Genomic DNA, 19,731 nt, shown 5'->3' on the forward strand with positions numbered 1-19,731 from the left:
GTAGTTTCCCAACCTCCAACGTCAGGACCAATTGCTATGGTGGAACTTGGTGGACTGTCACACTATCTGATTCCCAATTGCGGGCATGCCGATGAATACTTGATGGCTGCACCCCTGATCCAGCAAGCTTAGGTTTCTTACTATGGTTAAGGTTTCACGCCTGCTTTGGGTCTTCTCCACTCCAACTGCTCCTTTGAACACTGATGCCTCTTTCACTGTTCCCGGGAGCAAGGGGCTAGGATATTAACAGGGATCTTGATTTAGTAAAGTAATGCCCCATGAGCAAAAGATGTCTTGATGTGACAGGATTTGAGCAGTTTTATCAGAAGAAACCCAAGAAGTGAGAGATGCCTTTCTATCCCGGCTGTACGGGTGCGGGACAAACCCCACCGACTGCAACTCGGCCGTAGTGATATGGCAAAGGGGGCGAATTTCATTAATCAGCCTGATGATTGACCCTCTGTTTAAGATGTCAAAGGTACCTATTGAATTGTCCTGAGGGATAAAAAAGTTTGTGATTGCTCAAAGCTTTGGAATACAAAAATGGGTGTCCTCCCAGCGGGCATTTTAATGTTGACGCGCTTTGTGATTGTCTGCACCTGGGGGCCAGGGAGGAACGGCATCGCAAGAGCCCATTAAAAACTGAACAGCGCTCCCGCTCGCGGGACGCGCTTTGTGATTGTCTGCACCTGGGGCCAGGGAGGAACGGCATCTCGGCAGGGCAGGAGCCCTTTAAAAACTGAACAGCGCTCCTGCTCGCGGGAAGCGCGCGGGTGTTCCTGTCCTGTGCCTGTCGGAGACCGGGCTGGGCCCCCCCTCTTTCATTTGCCATTGAGGATCTCCCTGCCTTCAAGGAGAAGAGAAACGCTATTTTTATCCGACAAGTTCAAAGAATCATTGTCTTTTTTGGGCCGGACGGCGGCCCCTTTGGGAAGCTTTGGAACCTGTTTCTTCCACTGGCAGGATTCAGCCCTAGGAATACCAGAGGATCCACCATACGCTGGATACCCAAGTGGCAATTTCCTTTTCTTTTATCATTTATCTCGTATATTCTGACTTTACATTCGAGCAGATTGTTACTTGTTGGTAAAGTATCTTCTCTTTGCATCTCACTTTGGCTAGCCATTTAATTAATCTAGTCGGGGTGGCGCTATTCCGGCGCAGGTAACAAACAACTAGCATATCTTTATACATCCTCATTTCCCTATATTGTACTTAGAGTAACACCCTATTAAATATGGGGAAAAGGAAGCATCCAACATTGAGCCATCCCTCAAATTTAAAAGATAGTACATCCATACTAAAGTATATCTCTGGGGCCATGGGAATGATAGACAAACAAATTGCCAACGTAGATGGGAAAATCTTGACATCCAAAGATTACACTGCACAATCACCAACGAATGTGGTGATAATTGATGACTATACTCAATGCAATAATGAAGCTCTGAATAAAGACGCTATAGATAAAAATGGTTGCATCCAAAATACTTCAGATTCAATATCCATATTGGATGACCTCCCACCTGCACCTAAACGCCGAAGAAAGCCGCCCCTAGAGAAGGCAGATAATACCTCTAAAAAAAAATCTCCCAAGAACGATCTGGTACCCACACTTGATCGAAAGCCCCCAAAGAAACCATTGCGAAAGAAACTCCCGATCAATCCAGCTGTCACAACTCGAACTCTCCTCGTAAACCTCTATGACCTGATAAATAGTATGAAATCAGCAATTGGGGCCATATTGGACTCCTTGTCGGAACGTTTAAAAGGGGTGGAGTGCAAAGTTGGCGTGGGAATTATAAAGTCCCTAAACATAGAGACCTTACATGATACTAAACAAGACTTTAGGGTAATACAGCCGATCCAAACTTCTGAGTGCAATTCTCAACCCTTCCCCCAGGATAGGGCTGATGATCTACCCTGGATCCCAAAGATCTTGATTAATCCACAGGTACCACCTATATATCCAAGCACTAGTTATACACAATTGACTCACAAGCCTCCGATTAGAGTACAATCATTCCCACAAGCATCAATTATTAATCACGAATCAGCTACAACATTACCGAATATACCACCACTAATCAGGACAAAGCACCCCCAGACAGCCAAAGGGAGGGCCCATTTTATTGAAATAAGACCTCCGAAGCCTATATACTTACCAAGCGACCTCCTACATCTTCCTCCGGAGGCAACCCCATACTTTGTGGTCCTGGCAAACGTCCCTCCCATAGGCGATCAACACTGGGAAACGTGGCCGGCATTGAGGAACAAGGCCCTGAATTGGATAGGAACACGCCTGAGTCCTGGGATGGTGGGGGTCCTTTTTGATGACATAAAAATGGCCAGAAGAGTCAAGTGGATAGGAAACAGGGAGAAAGCAGTGGAAGGAGACTGTGTGGTCCTTTCATTCAAGACCCCTGACCTGGTGCATAGCATTATCCATAAACTAGGCGCCAGGCAAGCCACCTGTCAAGGAATCTCCCTACTACCCCTGGGGTTCTTTTACCCAAGGCCCTGGGGGGGGTGTTTCAAGGAATTTGCAATCCGTAAACGATCACGTATTAAATGCCCCGGACCCTATTCCCCTCAGTAATAGATTTCAATCACTTAACACGCTAGAAGATTTGGATTGACTAACTAGGACTAAGAGAGAGCCCCCATACGAGGAGGCACTGATTGCAAAAATAGAAAAGCCTACCAAGAATAGGGGAGATGTACTTTGCGAAACGGAACCCGACAGGAACATCTCAGACACCCATTCGAATCCGGGAAACCTTCCCTCTCCAATAACCTACATTCTAGATGATGGATTATCCACATCAAGTATAGAGGAGTGCCCTCAACCCCTCCAACACATGAAAACAGCTATACTCTATTGGAATGTGGCAGGCCTAACCAATAAGATTAACAACGAGCTCTGGGTGAATTTTATTGAGGAGTTTCCCTGTATATGTCTCCAGGAGACCTGGATATTAAATCCTGCCCATATAAATGGCTACAAGACTTTTCACACACCAGCTGTGCAGACCAACCATGGCAGGCCAAAAGGAGGCTTATGTACATATATTTCTAACAAGGCGTGGTTACACAACCCAAAAATGCAAATCACGAAACCCTATTATCAACTGATAGTCTAACTTCGATCAGAATACGCATTTAGTACTCGTTAACTTTTATAATAATGCACTGCCAAGGGAAGTTTCCAAAATTTTAACAGAGATGAGCGAGGATTTAGAGAGAATATGTGCAAGCAACAGACGTGAGACTCATCATATGGGGGGGTGATTTTAATGTACACCTTTGTAAGGAATCTACGGGAAGGGTGTGTGGCTGGGATACCGAAGATATTGGCATAGGGCCGCACTTCTCACATACCACTCAAGGAGATGTAATGAATCTAGTGGCCCAAAAATACAACTTGTCTTTTGCAAATGATTTATTTTCAAAAGAGCTACAGTTTAAACCAACATTCAGTGGAAGGGGTGCTAATACAGTGATTGATTATATCTTAATGTCAACTCATTTTGCACATTATTTTACTAATTACACAAGTCACGATATTGCAATAAGTGACCACTTCCCCCAAAGCTTGGAACTGTTACTAACTCCTACCCTAGAGGCTAAAGTTGGAAAGGTGACGATGGCAAATGATATTGAATTAACTCCGGGTAATGGCTATATATTAAGATGGTCTCGGACTGATCCACAGGTATTACTGAAACACATATTAAGTGAACATAACCAAGCGTTCATTGATTGCCTTTGCGATGATACGGCCCCAGGAAAACGCATAAGTGCTTTCCTACAGATCACGCAAGCCGTGAAAGAAACTCTTCTGATCAGGACGGGAGGGGCAGGGGAAAAAAAAAAGGAAACTGGCTGGTTTGACCATAATTGCACGAAAGCCCATACAAGACTTAAAAAAGCCCTAAGTGCCCCTACATGATGCTCGATTGAAATACGTACCTGCAGACAGGCATACAAAATAGCCTTACTTACAAAAGAGGAAACTTGCTTTGAGAGGGGAGTTATGGGATAACCTACACAGAGCTAGTCTTATGAAAGATAATGTCCTCTTCTGGAAAATAATAAATACACCTGTTCTAGGTAACAGTGATACTCCCAGAATGGAAATTGCAATCCCGGAGGAGGACTGGATTACGTACTTCTCAAAGATATTCTGCCAATTTAATGACAGAGCCCTGGACCCTTTAATGGCCTCGGACTCCCAGGGAGTCCTACACCCAGAAGTATCACCTCAGTTTACTTTAGAGGAGGTAGCGGAAGCCAGAAACATAAGTAAACCTGGGAAAGCGCCGGGGCCTGATGGTGTCCCAATTGACTTATACAAAGCTAACATTCATTTATGGGGCCCTTTATTGACGCAGGTATTGAGGGCTTTCTGTTCACAAGACCTCCCACCGACCTGGCGCGACTCCATTATTATACCCATATACAAAAAAGGCGATCTCCTCAACCCAGCCTGTTATAGGCCTATTTCTTTCCTTGACACATCAGCCAAATTGGCGGGGAGAATAATCTTAAATAGACTCCAAACATGGGCGGAGGAAAATATTTTATCCCAGTGCAGTACGGATTCCGTACAGGACTAGGCACTGTTGAACAGGCTCTGAATCTAACCATCTTAATGGGGAAGTATACGAAGATCAGAGAGGGTAATTTGTACCTGGCCTTTATAGACTTATCGTCAGCATTTGACTGCGTCCTGCACGAGAAGCTATGGGACATTCTAATAAGAATGGGGGTTGAACCAACAATAGTTCATTTTATAAGGGATTTGTATACAGGCTGTAGAGCAAGAGTAAGGTACGGGACGAGAGGGGAATGTACCAGGTCCTTTGGAATATACAGAGGGGTGCGCCAAGGCTGCATTCTTGCTCCACTTTTATTCTAATTATACATAAATAATCTAGAAAGAGAACTGACAGGTAAATGACCTTCCTCAAATAGGTAATCGCCCCGTCCCTACACTTCTTTATGTAGATGATGCAGTACTCGAGGCCAGAACACCGCTAGCCCTCCAGAAACTTTTAACTACTTGCATAAATTATATGACAGACCTGGGACTCACAGTTAACCGCTCAGAAACTTTTCTGATGAACTGCGGTAGGAAACTGAGTAAGCCCTATAATTTTACTATCCACAAGGATCAGGTGAAGATAGCCCCTACCTTTTCATATCTGGACATAATGTTTGACAAACAGGCCACTTGGGCACACTGCGTGAAGTTAAAAAAAGATCAGCTTATTAAAACAACGGCGGCCTTGAAAATCTTTTCCAAAAAGATAGGGGGGATTACCCCCATAAACATGGTAAAGATCTACAAGGCCAAGTGTATCCCGGCGGCCACTTACGGAGCATGTATTTGGGGGTATACTAACTGCAATGCGATTCAGACAGTGGAAAACGATTTCCTTAGACATTTGTTAATGATACCAAATAGCACATCATCATACATTAGTCACGCAGAACTTGGGGTCCACTATGTGATCGATTTTATAAAAATCCAGCCATTACTATTATGGCACAAGGTGTGGACCACTGAACATACGGACTAAACAAGGCCATTTTATCTGATTGCACAAGGCTAACATACTCGCTCAGAGTTCCCTGGTTGAACTATATCATGACCTTTTTCTTAAAAATGGGTTGCAAAGATTATTACTTAAATCCACAATCACTGGAAAAAATATCCAGGAGAGAACTGAGGGCCATTTCATTGAAGCATTTGGAAGAACAGGGATGGGAAGAGGAATCAAAAAAATCGACCGTAATGTCTAACCAACTAATTTTATCTACGCATACCATTCAACCTTACCTAGTAAGCGTGGCAAACCCCCGACATCGATTTTGTTCTTACAAGACTCCGTTTAGATATCTTCCATCGGTTAGTAACTTTCCCGACCATGAATGATTGGAGTACAATTTTAAGAGTTTCATTGTGACGCGAAGGCCCCCCAATCCACAATGCATGTGGTCCTTTTCTGCAAATTTTATGACTCACAAAGAAAACTGTTTTTACTGCCTCTTTTAAGGTCGATTAATCTGCGTCGGCGCCACGACGCGTATTTTAGCTTACAGCTTTTATCCTCAATTGAAATGTGTGGAATTTTAGCAAACTTTTTATGTTCAGTATTGACTGTAAGGAAGTCTATGGGAGTTTTGGACTAATTTCATTGGATTGTTTGAATTTTTTACCTTATGGAAAACACAAAAGAGAAAAAAAAACTGTAAGGATATTTGACTTGGTATTGGTGTAAATCTATTAGGGGTTTATATACCTGTATTGAATGAATCTAGAAAGTGCTTGTACTTCCCCTCTTTTTATTACTTATTTCCTTTATACATATTTATTTATTATTATTAAATGTGTTATTATTTGATACTTTTATGGCTGGTTGAAAGCCGAATAAAGTCTGTTTTGAAGATTTCAGAGTAGTATCACGTTTTGTACTCTGTCGGGTGTCGGCTTGATGTCAGCCAGTGCAGCCTGTTGTGGGACATTGCATCTCAATTGCTGTGGGAGATTGATTAAGTTCTATGCGGTCATGGGCTGCGCGACCAGTGTTACCACCACTGCGCCCTTTCACAAATTTCTGGTTAGTGTTGGAGTCTACTTCCAGGCAGTTGGAATTAGTAGTCTCCCCATGAGCTGCTTTTCCGTCCCAGTCGCTATGCCGTGGCCTAGATGTCCAAGAAGCCTTGAGTGGCTGATTTCGGTAACCTAATGGACTGCTGCAAGCCCTGTCAAGTTGTATGAGGTTTTCCTGCATGCCACTTTGCATAATTGTCTGCCACAGCGGGAGATGTCCTGCAAACCACCTGGACTCCCTTGTCTTTTCCCACAGGGTCTTTGCCCTGTGTACCAGTGAACTTTGCAGATGACTTCATAATGCTATTTTGTTGAGCTACCTTGACCTTCTTATGGGCTTTCCTTAGACGTTTCTAATCTCTTTTAGTAGGTGAGACCTTAATTGCTACGGTGGCTGGTAGGGCATCTCCTGCAGTCCCTTCCTTGATGGGACTTGCTTGCAGAGTAATTTGAGCCCAATGGAGTTCTGAGTTACCTTCTGCTGGGAGGGGCCTGTTGCCTGTGTATTGCTGGTTACTAGTTCTCGATTTCTAATTTCACCGTCTGCTACGGCCTCTCATGGAGATTCTCTTGCGTGGGCCCGGCCCTCTTACATAGCCCATTCTGAGATCTTGAAGCTTGAGCCCTGACTTCTGTCAAGATTTAATTTAGAAGTTCTGTAGTTTTGGGGGGGTTGTCTCCAGTGATGACACATTGAAATTGCACTTGCTGGGTGTAAGTATGAGTCTGAGCCCTTTTGATGAGGTTGTTCTTACCTTGAAGTTTCTTGTCAATGCTCACAACATGGACTGCCAATACGTTAAGTAAGTCCACCTGGGTTTCCTGTTTGTCTGCTTGATAAAAAAAAATTGCCATGGACATGGTGTCCATGGTTGTAAACAGGGCTTGCCTAGAGGCCCCGGCCTCTCCAGATGCTGTCCCGGCTGAAAATTTGGTCTCCGCTGACCAACCCAGCACCGTACCAGTTGCCGCCTCCTGCTTGACTGGGAAGGCTGGAACACTGGGAGCTGAAAGTGGGGTAGGCCACAGTCTCCACTGGTGAGCTACAGCTGATAGTACGCTGATTCAGAGTGGTCGTTGGACTGGCTTGAAGCTCCCCCCCCCCCCCCCCCCTCCTTGCATGGTGTTTGAAACTAACAGGGAAACCCCCATCTCGGATGAAGGTACTGAGACATGGGAATCAGAAAGTTGAGAAAGATCGATTAGTGGTGGAACATAACTTTTCTGATGGATACAACTACTTGTGGATTCTTCACCTTATGAATTCTCCCAGTGCGCCAGCATTCGATGGAAGCTTTCTTCCCAGCTCTTCACGTCGATGATGTCACAATTGCACAGCTCTCGGCATGACGTCCGTTCTCTTTTTTTCCGTGCCTTTGGTGCTAACGGTTTTCTCCTAGCTCTCGAACAGCTGCTGTTTCGAAAGTGTCTTATTGTACCTGTTAAAATGTCTCCACCTGTCAGGTTTTAAGCCTTGTCATGAGTGTGGGAGTTGTATGTGAGTCACTGACCCTCATGAAGACTGTTTATGGTGTCTTAGTTCAAACTACGACGTGGAAGGGTGCGTTTCTTGCCAAAGGATGAATCCAAAGGTGTTGAAAGAAAGAGAAGCTCTTCTTAGCAAAGGCGAAGAAAGACACAGAAGTCACCTGAGGTCCAAGACAAGGGACTTGTCATCCCATAAGTCATGGAGGTCACACAAGAAGCGGCGCCGGCACGATTCTTGACACCGTTCTTCAAGAGATCGGTCTCGTTCTCCCTCTAGACGACGTCGTACGTCGTGGGAGGTCAGTCCTACTGTTACTTCCCGACCTCAAAGTACGCAGGCTTCTCCGGGCCATAACTCATCGCGGTGGTCGAGTTCCCGGCAAGTCCTCCAACTCATTTTTCGCATGTGTTGGTTCAGGAGTATTTGGCCCAGGTCCTGGATCCGACCCAAGCACCGCATGAAGAACAAAGGTTTCCTGCCTTCCCAACTCCGGGAGTGGATCCGGCGGCTTTTCTGAACACTATGTTTAACATTTTTAATAAATGCTGGTGCACCAGCTGGTCCCACGGGTCCATTAGCGTTTTCCTTGGTCTCTCCGGCTCCATACAAGTCTGCTCCGTTTGAGCCTTTCGATCAGGCTGAGGGTGCTGGTTTGGTGCCAAAAACGTTGCATCATATGATTCCAGCTGCGCCGATGGAGTCAACTCTGGCGCCGGGTGGGTCCCGGTCGAGATGGAGTGCATCTCCTTCTTCTCCTTTGCCACATCCATCTGTCTTGAAGCAGTCAGCGTCGGCTAACTCTGTCAATGCCGAGGTTGGAGGCCAGGCTGAGGTCAAGAGCAAGACAAGCAAGAATACCAGAGGCAATTATTGGAGGAAGGAGATATTTCTGAGCCCTTGGGAGAGTTTCAGGGTCTGGACTCAGCTAGTGGACTGGATACCTCCCCTGAGTGGGATCTTTCATCCCTGGGTGAATTTACAGAAGAGGTGGCTTCCTATCACTCGGTCATAAGGAAGGCTGGACATTTTTTGGAGCTTCCATTGCCATCTTCTCAGGTTAAAACAAACATTTTAAAGGAGGTATTACTTCCTTCCTCCACTTCGGAGCCCCTGATTCCTTTCAATGATGCTCTTTTGGAGCCTATTTTGGGGGTTTGGAGAAAGCCTGTTATGTGTTCAGCTGTGTCCAGAACTGTAGCAAGGAGGTACAGGGTTTCTCCTGGAGAGCCAGGATTTTTATCTCAACATCCGACTCATGAGAGCTTGGTGGTCCAGGCTTCTTGTTCTCCTCGTTCTGCACCTGGTTCCTTTCCTGATACTCCAACGGAATGGGAGTCCAAGAGGATGGAGCAAGCAGCTGAAAAGACTTTCTTATCTTGCATTATGGCCCTAAAATCAGTTAATGCTACCTGTGTGCTGGGTAGATATATTCATGTCCTGATGGACATGGCTAAAGCTGTAGTGCCTAATTTGCCGCAGGATCTGCAGTGGCAGTTTGACGAGCTCCTGTTGGACTCCCAAGCTGCGGCCAAACAGATCATCCAGTCTGGTCGGGATACAGCAGACTCAGTAGCCAAGGCCGCGGACACTTCGGTGGCTACCAGGAGACATGTGTGGCTAAGGTCTTCTGGGTTTTCGACTGATGTCCAGGCAACTTTATTGGACCTCCCTTTTGACGGCGAAAAGTTGTTTGGGGCCAAGGCGGACTCTGCTTTAGAGCACTTCAAAGACAGCAAGGCCACGTGAGATCTTTGGGACTGCAGGCCTCTACATCTACTCCCTTCAGATCCTTTCGGAGGTTTAGGGTGTTTGGCCGTGGAGCCGCTTATCGTGGAAGACCTCAGTCCACAACTCAACAGCCTGCCAACCTTCTATATAGATCACTTAGAGGGTGGGGGAGGGTAAGGACACGAGGAGCCACCCAGCAGCACCTCGCCTCATCCTCTTCCTCTGCGGGAGCACAACAATTAAAGCAGCCCTAGTTTTCCATCCATTTTAAGTCATGCGTCTCCCGTAGGGGGCAGGATATTTAATTTTCTCCACAAGTGGGAGTTAGTCACTTCGGACTCTTAGGTACTAAATATTGTGGGGAAATGTTATGCCTTTCCTTTCTGGGAGTTTCCCCCTCCCATCCCTCTACGTCCTTCGTTTTGGTCACAAGATCATCTGTCGCTGCAGCAGGTGATTCAAGTTCTTTTATCAAAAGGTGCAGTGGAGTTGGTTCCAGAGCAGCAAAGGGGTCAGGGTTGCTATTCAAGATATTTCCTGATTCCCAAGAAGGATGGTCGATTGAGGACTATCCTGGATCAGAGGATTTTGAATTGGTTCCTCAAACAGGAGAAATTCAAAATGCTGACTGTAGCGTAGGTGCTTTATGGTGTTGAACAAGAAGGATTGGATGGTGTCTATCGACTTGTAGGATGCTTACTTTCATATCCCCATTCTCAAGTCACACAGGAAGTATCTCTGGTTTGTGGTGGGGTCGCAGTACTACCAGTTTGCGGTCCTTCCTGTTGGTATTGCTTCCGCACCTCGAGTCTTCATGAAGGTGATAGCAGTGGTTGCAGCAAATCTCAGAAGGAAGGGAGTATCTGTATTCCCTTACTTGGACGATTGGCTCATAAAAGCCAAGTCCCCAGAGCTTCTGCTGCATCATCTACAAATGACAACTCAGTTGTTGTTCACCCTGGGCTTTACAGTGAATGTGCCCAAGTCTCACCTGGAGCCCTCTCAGCGCCTCCTGTTCATAGGGGCAGTACTGGATACCACATTAAATTGGGCCTATCCTCCGCCTCAGTGGATTCAGGACATTCAGCCGTTGATTCCAGTGTTTCAAAGTGGATCGGTTGTTCCAGTCCTCAAGGTCCTATGTCTCCTCGGTCTGTTCGCTTCTTGCATTCTGTTGGTCACTCATGCATGTTGGCATATTAGGGCTCTCTAGTGATGCCTCCGCAAGCAGTGGTTTCAACACAGAGGGGCTCTTGAGGAGCTGATAACGATCTCCAGAGACGCTGCAGCAGATCTACGATGGTGGGCTGTGGATGGCAACATTTCCCAAGGAAAGCCATTTTCTCTTCCACCACCGGTGGCCACGGTCCTAACGGATGCTTCCACTCTAGGGAGGGGAGCTCATCTGGGGGACCTGGAGATCAAAGGTCTCCAGTAGAACAGATGTTTCACATCAATCTGTTAGAATTGCGGGCGATACGTCTGGTTCTCAAGGCCTTCCTCCTGTCCCTTCGCAGTCAGTCAGGTCTTGACGGACAACAATACCGCAATGTGGTACATCAACAAGCAGGGAGGAGTAGGGTCCTATCTTCTCTGCATAGAGGCTGTGGTCCTATGCTCAGGACCATCGGATTTGCTTAGCAAACCATCTGGCTGGGGTTCTCCACGTTCATGCGGACATTCAGTTTCTCGGCCAACCACGAGTGGCGTCTCCATCCAGACCTGGTCCTTCACATCTTCGGGATGTGGGGTTTTCCACAGATAGACCTGTTTGCCACTCAGGAGAACGCGCACTGCCTGTCGTTCTGCAGCCTCCAGTATCCGATGCTGGGGGCGTTGGGGGGCGCTTTTCAGATGTCTTGGTGCAACCAGTTGCTTTTCGTGTCCCCGCCCCCCCATACCTTTGATTCTTTGAGTCCTGAGGAAGATTCTCCAAGTTCGGGCTCAAGTCATTTTAATAGTCCCATATTGGCCAAGAAGGGTGTAGTACACAGACCTTCTCCAACTCTCACTGTGCCTACCGCTCCGTCTTCTTTACAGGATAGACCTCCTCTCGCAGGGGCAGGTTCTGCACCTCCAGAGCCTGCACCTAAATGTCTGAGGATTGAACAGGGCAATCTGAGTTCTTTTTCTCTCCCTCCAGAAGTGGTGGATGTTCTTATTGGCCAGGCGACACTCCACCAAGACTGTTTATGCCAACAGATGGGCAATTTTTTTTTACTTGGTGTGGAGAGAGGCAATTTCTGTTAAAAGCTCATTTGCCTGGCATTTCGCCTTTTGCCCTTTCCTTGGCACAGAAGGGTTGTGCAGCTGCGACTGTGAAGGGTTATTTGTCAGCACTGTCTGCCTTTCTTTGCCTTTCTGATCAGCCTTCCTTGTTTAAGTCCCCTATAGTTATTAGTTTCCTTAAAGGCTTAACTAACACGTTTCCTCCCACTCCGTTTGTCATGCCTCAGTGGGATTTGAATTTGGTTCTGACTTTTTTGATGGGTTCACCGTTTGAGGCTATGCATTCTTGCTCGTTGAGGTGTTTAGTTTTAAAAAGAGTTTTCCTAATGGCTAGCACGTCAGCTAGACGTGGGAGAGAGCTTCAGGCTCTTAGCGTGAAACTTCCTTTTACAACCTTTCATGCTGACAAGGTGGTGCTGAGTACCAGGGCGGCCTTCCTTCCTAAAATGGTCACTCCCTTTCATATGGGACAGTCTACAACACTCTTGCCCTTTTACCCTCCTCCCCACCCATCGAAGGGGGAGGAATGATTTCATCGCTTGGATCCAAGAAGGGCTCTGAGTTTCTACATCGAGAGGACAAGATCATTTAGAGTTAATGATCGGCTTTTCATTGGATATGTGAGCAAGATGAAGGGCAGAGCCGTCCACAAGAGGACTCTTTCCAGGTGGGTCATTCTTTGCATAAAGATTTGTTATTCGCTAGCAGAGAAGGTTCGTCCTTTAGTGCCCATTCCACCAGGACTAAGTCTGCCACTTCGGCCTTGCCTAGAGGTGTCCCAGTTGTTGAAATTTGTAAGGCCGCAACTTAGGCTTACCTCCAAAACTTTCACGAAGCATTATTGCTTGGACCTGGAAGTTAGGAGGGACGGCCATTTTGCACTTTCTGTTTTGCAGGATTTCTTGGTTTGACCAGTCAGGCACCCACCTCCTGAGTGCAGGACTGCTTTGGGATTCCATTCATAAGGTGAGGAATCCACAAGTAGTTGTATCCAGCAGAAGAACAAGTTACTTCGGTAACGCTTTTTCTGCTGGATACAGTAGCTACCTGTGGATTCCTGACAGTCCCACCCGCCTCCCCATTGCCTGTCTGGTCATACCGAGACTTCTTTTATTATAAATGTATATATGTTTTTGGTGTTTTTATATAAACCGATAGTGTGGTTTATATTTGTATTTGGATGTGTAATATATTGTTCTTGTGAGGTCGGAATTCACCTGTTCGCCTCAAAGGCACGTAAAAAATGGTGACACTGACGTCGGCATGCCAGTGAGAACTTCTTATTGCCACAATGACGTCTTGGTATAGCGGGACTCTTTTGTATATAGTCCTTCCAGATATTTCTTTGCTTGATAATAATCGTTGAATGCTTTGTGTTCCTGTCATGATCATTACTCTCCTGAATCGTCCATCGATCCAGTCACTAATCTAGCCATTTGTTTACTCATCAGTTCTTTATTTTCTTTTATTGACAGCTTTTTAAACGAAGAAACGTAGAGCTGTTCAGCGAAGACTCTGCAATGTATGATGGCCCCATTATGGACTCCTTCGTCACATCTACCACAACTGGGGTAAGGTGGATCTTCTGTGTGATGTCTTCCCACAAGGCACAGTGTTGCCAACAGACAGTTTCTTCATATATTGAGCTTCAGCAAAAGGGGGAAGTGAAGTGAAAACCTCCCTGTGCGTATTTAGTTGACTTTTAAAGTGCTTATGAATTTTCAGGGCTTGTAAAATCATAAAAATGTTACTAGACCTGCAGGTCGAGCAACTTAAATAATCCACTCAACCTAACTGTAATGTACTTGGCCCCTAAACTGGTCTCAAATTGTGGGATCCTAGGCAAATAGTTTATAGAGTGCCTTTTTCTTAATTCTCAAATATGATTGCACCATCAAATATGTGAGCTTAGCATATCTGCAGTACAAAAAAAACCTTTTGTTTGAGTAAGTAGACTAAAGTTTGCTGCATGCATCACAGAATCTAGCCCACATACATATGAGGTCTAGCCCACATAACATAGGACTTATTTTAGTTTACTAACAACATTGCCATCAGGGCAGTAGTGTTTCTCGGTTTGTTTAAACACTAATTTGTAATCAATATATTAAAAACCATGATGTGGTAACATATTGTCATCTACACACAGTAACTTTCCAAGAAATGTCCGAAAACCTCTCCACTAACTTGCAGCTTTACTGATAAAACTATATAGTGTATTAACAATCTGTGAAAATTGGTTTTCAGAAATCATATCCTTTGCACATTAACAGGTAAAGTATTCTGATTTGTTTTCATCCTATTACAATATTTGTTCATCACACAAATATAAAAAAGGGTTTTCACAACTACTGAAATATATTTTGAAATGTTTGCACAGTTGGTTTAGTCATTTAAATGTTGTGTGTTAGGAAAAACCTGACACATTGCCTTTTAGTTTACATTCTTAGCAGCAGGTCACACAGTTCACAAAGTCCTGGAACTCTGCAGTTCAGAAGGAAAATTAATTGTGAAAACTGACTTTTGACCTCTGTGAACACAGAGTAAATATGACATAAGAACAAGATTTAACGACATCTTTTATTGCTCCCTCACTTTTCAGTGTCCCCTCGCCAGAAGGGACAAGTAAGTATTAAACAATAGCTCAACCTGATCAAATAAGACTTGCCAATGCGAGTGGTAGAGAGGATTTTTCGAGCCCTGATTTTTAATGCTCAGCTCAACAACGCTACAGTATTTTGAGACTTGCATCAGTTCCTATTTCGCATTGATTATAGAACAGCTTTACAGAACATCACATCATTCTGTTACTTGTCCCATCATCCCATGTGCCAGCTGTAACTATGCAAGTATTTTTCTTCTCATGTTCCTTCTCCATATATATGTACATCATCTGTGAGATCAGCCATTTCTCTTCAACACTCAAAGAGCAAAGCAGCAGCAGTCCAAGAAGTAATGAAAAGTAGCCAGGAATCCACACCACACTGGTTGTCACATACTCTCCCTCTCTGCACCTTACTGTTCTCATTTGACCTTTTAGTCCAGAACGAACTCTAAATATCATTGTCAGTTAATTAATTAGCAAAGCCATTAGAATGCCAATGGATGCCTTTGACTCATCGCTAATGAGTGGTTGTTCCTTCTCCCATTACGAAATATCTGCCTAAACTGAACAGACAAATGTACCAAATTTGTCTTGCCGACAGCACACACTGCGTTTCTCAGTGTGTTCTGTACACTGCTGAGTATGTTGCTGTCACCTTCTACGTATTATTTTATAGTACTGCTGTGTACAATTATTTTTCATGCTGTGTGCAGAGCACCACTGCCCTTCTGGGTGTGATTCTCTGATTGCACAATACCCATAAGGGACAAAAAGTACATGCATATTTCCAGGTGTCCCAAAGCCCATGTGATCAGAGTAGGCACTTGGTGCTTGTTGGAAATTTGCACTTTTAGCAGTGCTACCCTGGATTCTTTGCCTTTTTGCTGAACCCTGTTTTTGCTGGCATTAGAACAATAGGCTGATCTGAATGGGCAGAGATGCCCCATCTGAACCTGACAGAATGTGCAGGGTGGGGCTGAGGAACCTTTTTGATATTAGTAATAAATGCTGCTTAAATGTCACATCCTGCTTGACAGATCTGCTAGATTTTTTGTGACAGTAGGGACGCACTTCATAGACTCCTTCCCTGCTACAGGCAGATGTTGACTGCTGCTTTAGAAAACCCCTTCTTTTGACCCCCCCGAGCTGTCGAGCCTCAATCACAGAGGGTCTCTTTACAACGTTGGTGTCAAAGCCTGATTACCAGTTCTGCTAGGGTTACTTATCACTTTTGGGGCACACTTCAAAGTAGGGAAATAGGATTCTAACCAGTTTGAGTGTATCTACAATTTGATTGCTACAATCTAAGCTTTTGGTTTACCATATTTCTGTCTCTGAGGTTGTGAAGACTAAAGGATTACCGTCCACACCAGCCCTTAGAGACCAAATTTAGTGTGACCCAAAGTTCGGCCATATTGAAAGTGCCCAGTGTGTGTGTGGGGCTAGTCCCAGTAAACTTCACACCATTGGTTAGGACTTCCCCAGTCGTCCCCACTAGTTCGAGTCATGTGTAAATGTGGCATCTCCAGGCACCTACTTCAGAACAGTCCAGGACCTGGGTAAGATCAGAGGAGGACTTCACCTGCTGTCTGCAAATTGAGTAGAGCCCTGGTGATCAGGACCTGCTCTCATATGTACCCAGGACAAAGAATTGGATTTCAAGGGTCATAAGGCTGATGTCCTCTCAGGCTTTAGAAGTGTACTCCTGTGGTGGATTGGTACTTAAAAGACTTAAATCAGAAGCTAAAATCTTTGACCAGGATAAACCCAGTTGGTGTATCGTACCTGCACTTCATCATGGTCAGTGTCAAATTGTGACTTGGTCTTGTTTTGCCGCGATCATTGACTATCTTTGGCACTTTGTCCTTCTTGGTGGTATTTCCACCTAAAACGTTTATGAAATTCGTAGCTTGATTCGCCCTATTGCATTTTGTGTCCTTTTGTTCATTGCATTTTTCCAATTCTTTTTTGGATTCTTATTGTTTTGCATTTCAACTTTATTACTGTTTTGGTACTGCATAAATACTTTACATGTTGCCCTAAATTAAGTCTGTAAGCTCAGTGCCATAGGTGCCAGGGGGTTGAGCTGAGGTTAATTTATTGACTTTGAGGGTTCACCCTGACAAAGATTGTGAATATTACTTGAGGGGGATACTTAAATTTCTATGCTAATAACCTAATTTCTTACAGTCCTTTTGATGTTTTCCAAGGTGCTTCTAGTCTCCATTTTGCTTGAATTCATTGCAGATTTTTCAGTTTCGTTTGTGTGTCTCTTTTCTTAATGAAGCTCATGCTTAACTTGTATTCCATTGTCTGTTTTCATACAGTTATGGGCTGGTTACCAACTGCAGCTCCTTAAGCTTTGGTAGAGGGAAAGCACCTGGACTTTCACTGTTCTGCTACATCCTCAAACACAGGAGTGATGGTGAGATCTGGTCCTTGTGGCTTCCATCATATAGTCCCTTCTAGCCCCAGATTCTTTACGTTAGAATTATCCCAGGCATCAGACTGATTCTTGAAATTTTTGAGCTGTACTCCTGTGCACTGGTAACCAGCATCATTTGGCTCTGCATCAACTTAAATGATGGTACCTCTATAGGGACCACCTAGAGGCATTGATGTCGGTTTGTTCTTTCTTTTCCAAGCCAGACTGCGCAGATCCATAAAGAGCTACCCCTCAGTCACTTTTTCCCTGTTTTAAAAAAGTCTTTTGTCAACCATTTTTAGTAGAAATCCTTTTTCTAGGTGTGATATGGACGTCTTCCAAGAATCCAGCTGTTTTCAAACTATGACAGACCACCATTTGGTCTGTCTAAGGTGCCTCAAGAAAGATCACAACTCAAAGGTTGGTGAAGATTGCTGCGCCGTGCACCCAAGGCACTCAGGGAACGCTCCCTCAAGCTCTTCGCCTTCGACATTGGATGACCCAGTGAAAATCAAGATCTGATAGAGACTTCTAGCTGCAGCTTCCTTACCTTAGAATTCCCTGTCGTCAGCTTCGAATCCGGAGTTTTTTGTGAGCAGTACCCTGCGCGCGCGCCGTTGGACAGCGTCGTTCGGATCCGCGTGTGTCGCCAGCGTTGTTGGAGTCGTCTATGACGTCACGGTTGTCTATATAGACGCCGTCTCGGCGCGCATATACGTCAGTTCTTTTCCTTCCGCGCCGGTTAAGCGCAGTTTCTGAAAGAGCTACCCTGCTTCGACGGTTTGTTGACTTTTTTTTTGGGCTGTTTGGAGTCATGTCTTCGAGAAAGACAGGATTCAAGCCGTGTGGTGCGTGTCATCGCACCATGTCGATGACGGATCCGCACCGAGTTTGTCTTTGGTGCTTGGACAAGGACCACGATTCCACCTCGTGCTCCGATTGTCGGGCCATGGCGCCGAAGGCCTTGAGGGAGGGATCCCTTAAGCTTCTTGCGGCCCGACATTCGTCTTCGGTCAGCGCGACTCCGCAGAGGTCACGGTCCCGCAGTAGGAGGAGGTCGCGGCACCGCTCCCGGAGCCCCAAGTCCTCTTCCTCGCACTCGAGGTCATCGGAAGGTAAGAGGCACAAGAAGAAGAAGAAGAAGTCCAAGCGGACTTCGTCTTCGCCACGCCCGTCGACGCGTCTAGGGAACGTCGACGTTCCGAGCGCGGTTCTGCGGAGCCGTCGCCAGGGTCAACTCCGCGTCTTCCCCCCCTTTCCGGGGACCGGATCGACCCCCGCTCAAATTAAAGAATTTTACGAGGCCATGCGTCTCGTTTTTGAGCGGGCTGTACCCTCGGGTGGGTCTTCGGGCCCCGCGGGGTCAGCAGGGGCCCCTTCGGATTCGTCGCCGGCGGCTCGGCGCCGTTGGGGACCTCAGGATCCAATAACGGTGGCAGCCCCATCCTTATTCCGGATGATCCGGAGCGACGTACGACGTCGACTCCGACTTCGACGGAGCCGATTCGGCCCAGATCATTGTCTGAGCATTATTTGGAACAGCCAGACGCAGGAGAGGAATTGGAGGGGTCGGAGGACCCTTTAGAATCAGGTTTGCAACAGGACTGGTATGTGGATCTAGGGGAGGCCAGTGGACTGGACACATCTCCAGATACTGGTATGCTCTCTCCTCCTAATGTGGCTACAGAGGAGGGGGCTTCTTTCGCTATGTTGGTGCGTAGGGCAGCTGAGGTCTTGGACCTAGATTTGCCTACGGTGCCGAAGGCGCGCCTAAGGCAAGCCCGTCTGCGCCCTGACGAGCCCAGGGCCCAGAGATGCTGCTCGTTTTAGGTATTCAGCTTCACATCTTTATGCTTTTAGAAACACCCAGATATGTTCCACTCCTGTAGGGCCTAACCAGTCGTCTGTGTGTCCCCCCTGTTCTAGTTGTTCTTGGGCTCCCAATTTCATCTCGCCTTCTAATACCTCCTCCCATCAATTAGGTAAGCTATTACTGCTTAACTGCCGCTCCCTAGCGGCTCACTCCTTACATATTCACATGCTCCTTGAAGAGCTATCACCAGATGCCTTGTTTCTCACTGAAACCTGGCTGAATGGAGATTCTTCAGCAGATTTATGCAGTACCTTACCCCCTAACTATTCTATAGTTCATTTAGAAAGACTTCATATGAGAGGTGGCGGTATAGCTATTATTCACAAAATCTCCATTAAATGCTCAACATTCCCACTGGAAATTCCAGGATGTGAAAGTATGTTCTTCTCTCTGCGCTTGTCGTCTACTTATACTTTCTCAGGAATCCTTCTCTGTCGCCCCCGGCCCGTGTGGAGTCTTTTTAGAAGTTATCCCGGAGGCAGTGGCCAGTTCTATTGGGAAGGCCTCTAACTTAACCGTCCTAGGTGATTTTAATATCCACCTAGACAATCCTAACTGTCCATCTGCTAAATCATTATTAGCCTCTTTTACCTCTATGGGTATGGACCAGCATGTTACTGGTCCAACTCACACGAAAGGCCATACTTTAGACCTTTTTTTTTAGTAATATCCCTAATCTTACCTTCTCCTCCTCTCTACCTCTACCCTGGACCGATCACTATTTAGTGTCACTTACGTTTCCCTATGATGCTCCTAGAGAGAC

The 19,731-nt window shown here is 45.8% G+C and overlaps 1 protein-coding gene across 2 annotated transcripts in view; it reads left to right on the forward strand.

The window, feature by feature from the left end:
- The window catches only part of KPNA6 (karyopherin subunit alpha 6), a 400,095-nt gene that overhangs the window by 71,407 nt on the left and 308,957 nt on the right, over window positions 1–19,731 (forward strand). For both annotated transcript variants that reach the window (XM_069223331.1, XM_069223332.1), the window contains one exon: window positions 13,541–13,636. In XM_069223331.1, the coding sequence (XP_069079432.1) occupies window positions 13,541–13,636 (96 nt within the window). The remainder of the gene's footprint in view (window positions 1–13,540; window positions 13,637–19,731) is intronic.

Source organism: Pleurodeles waltl, chromosome 3_1, assembly GCF_031143425.1.
Source record: "Pleurodeles waltl isolate 20211129_DDA chromosome 3_1, aPleWal1.hap1.20221129, whole genome shotgun sequence".
NCBI classification, from domain to species: Eukaryota; Metazoa; Chordata; class Amphibia; order Caudata; family Salamandridae; genus Pleurodeles; species Pleurodeles waltl.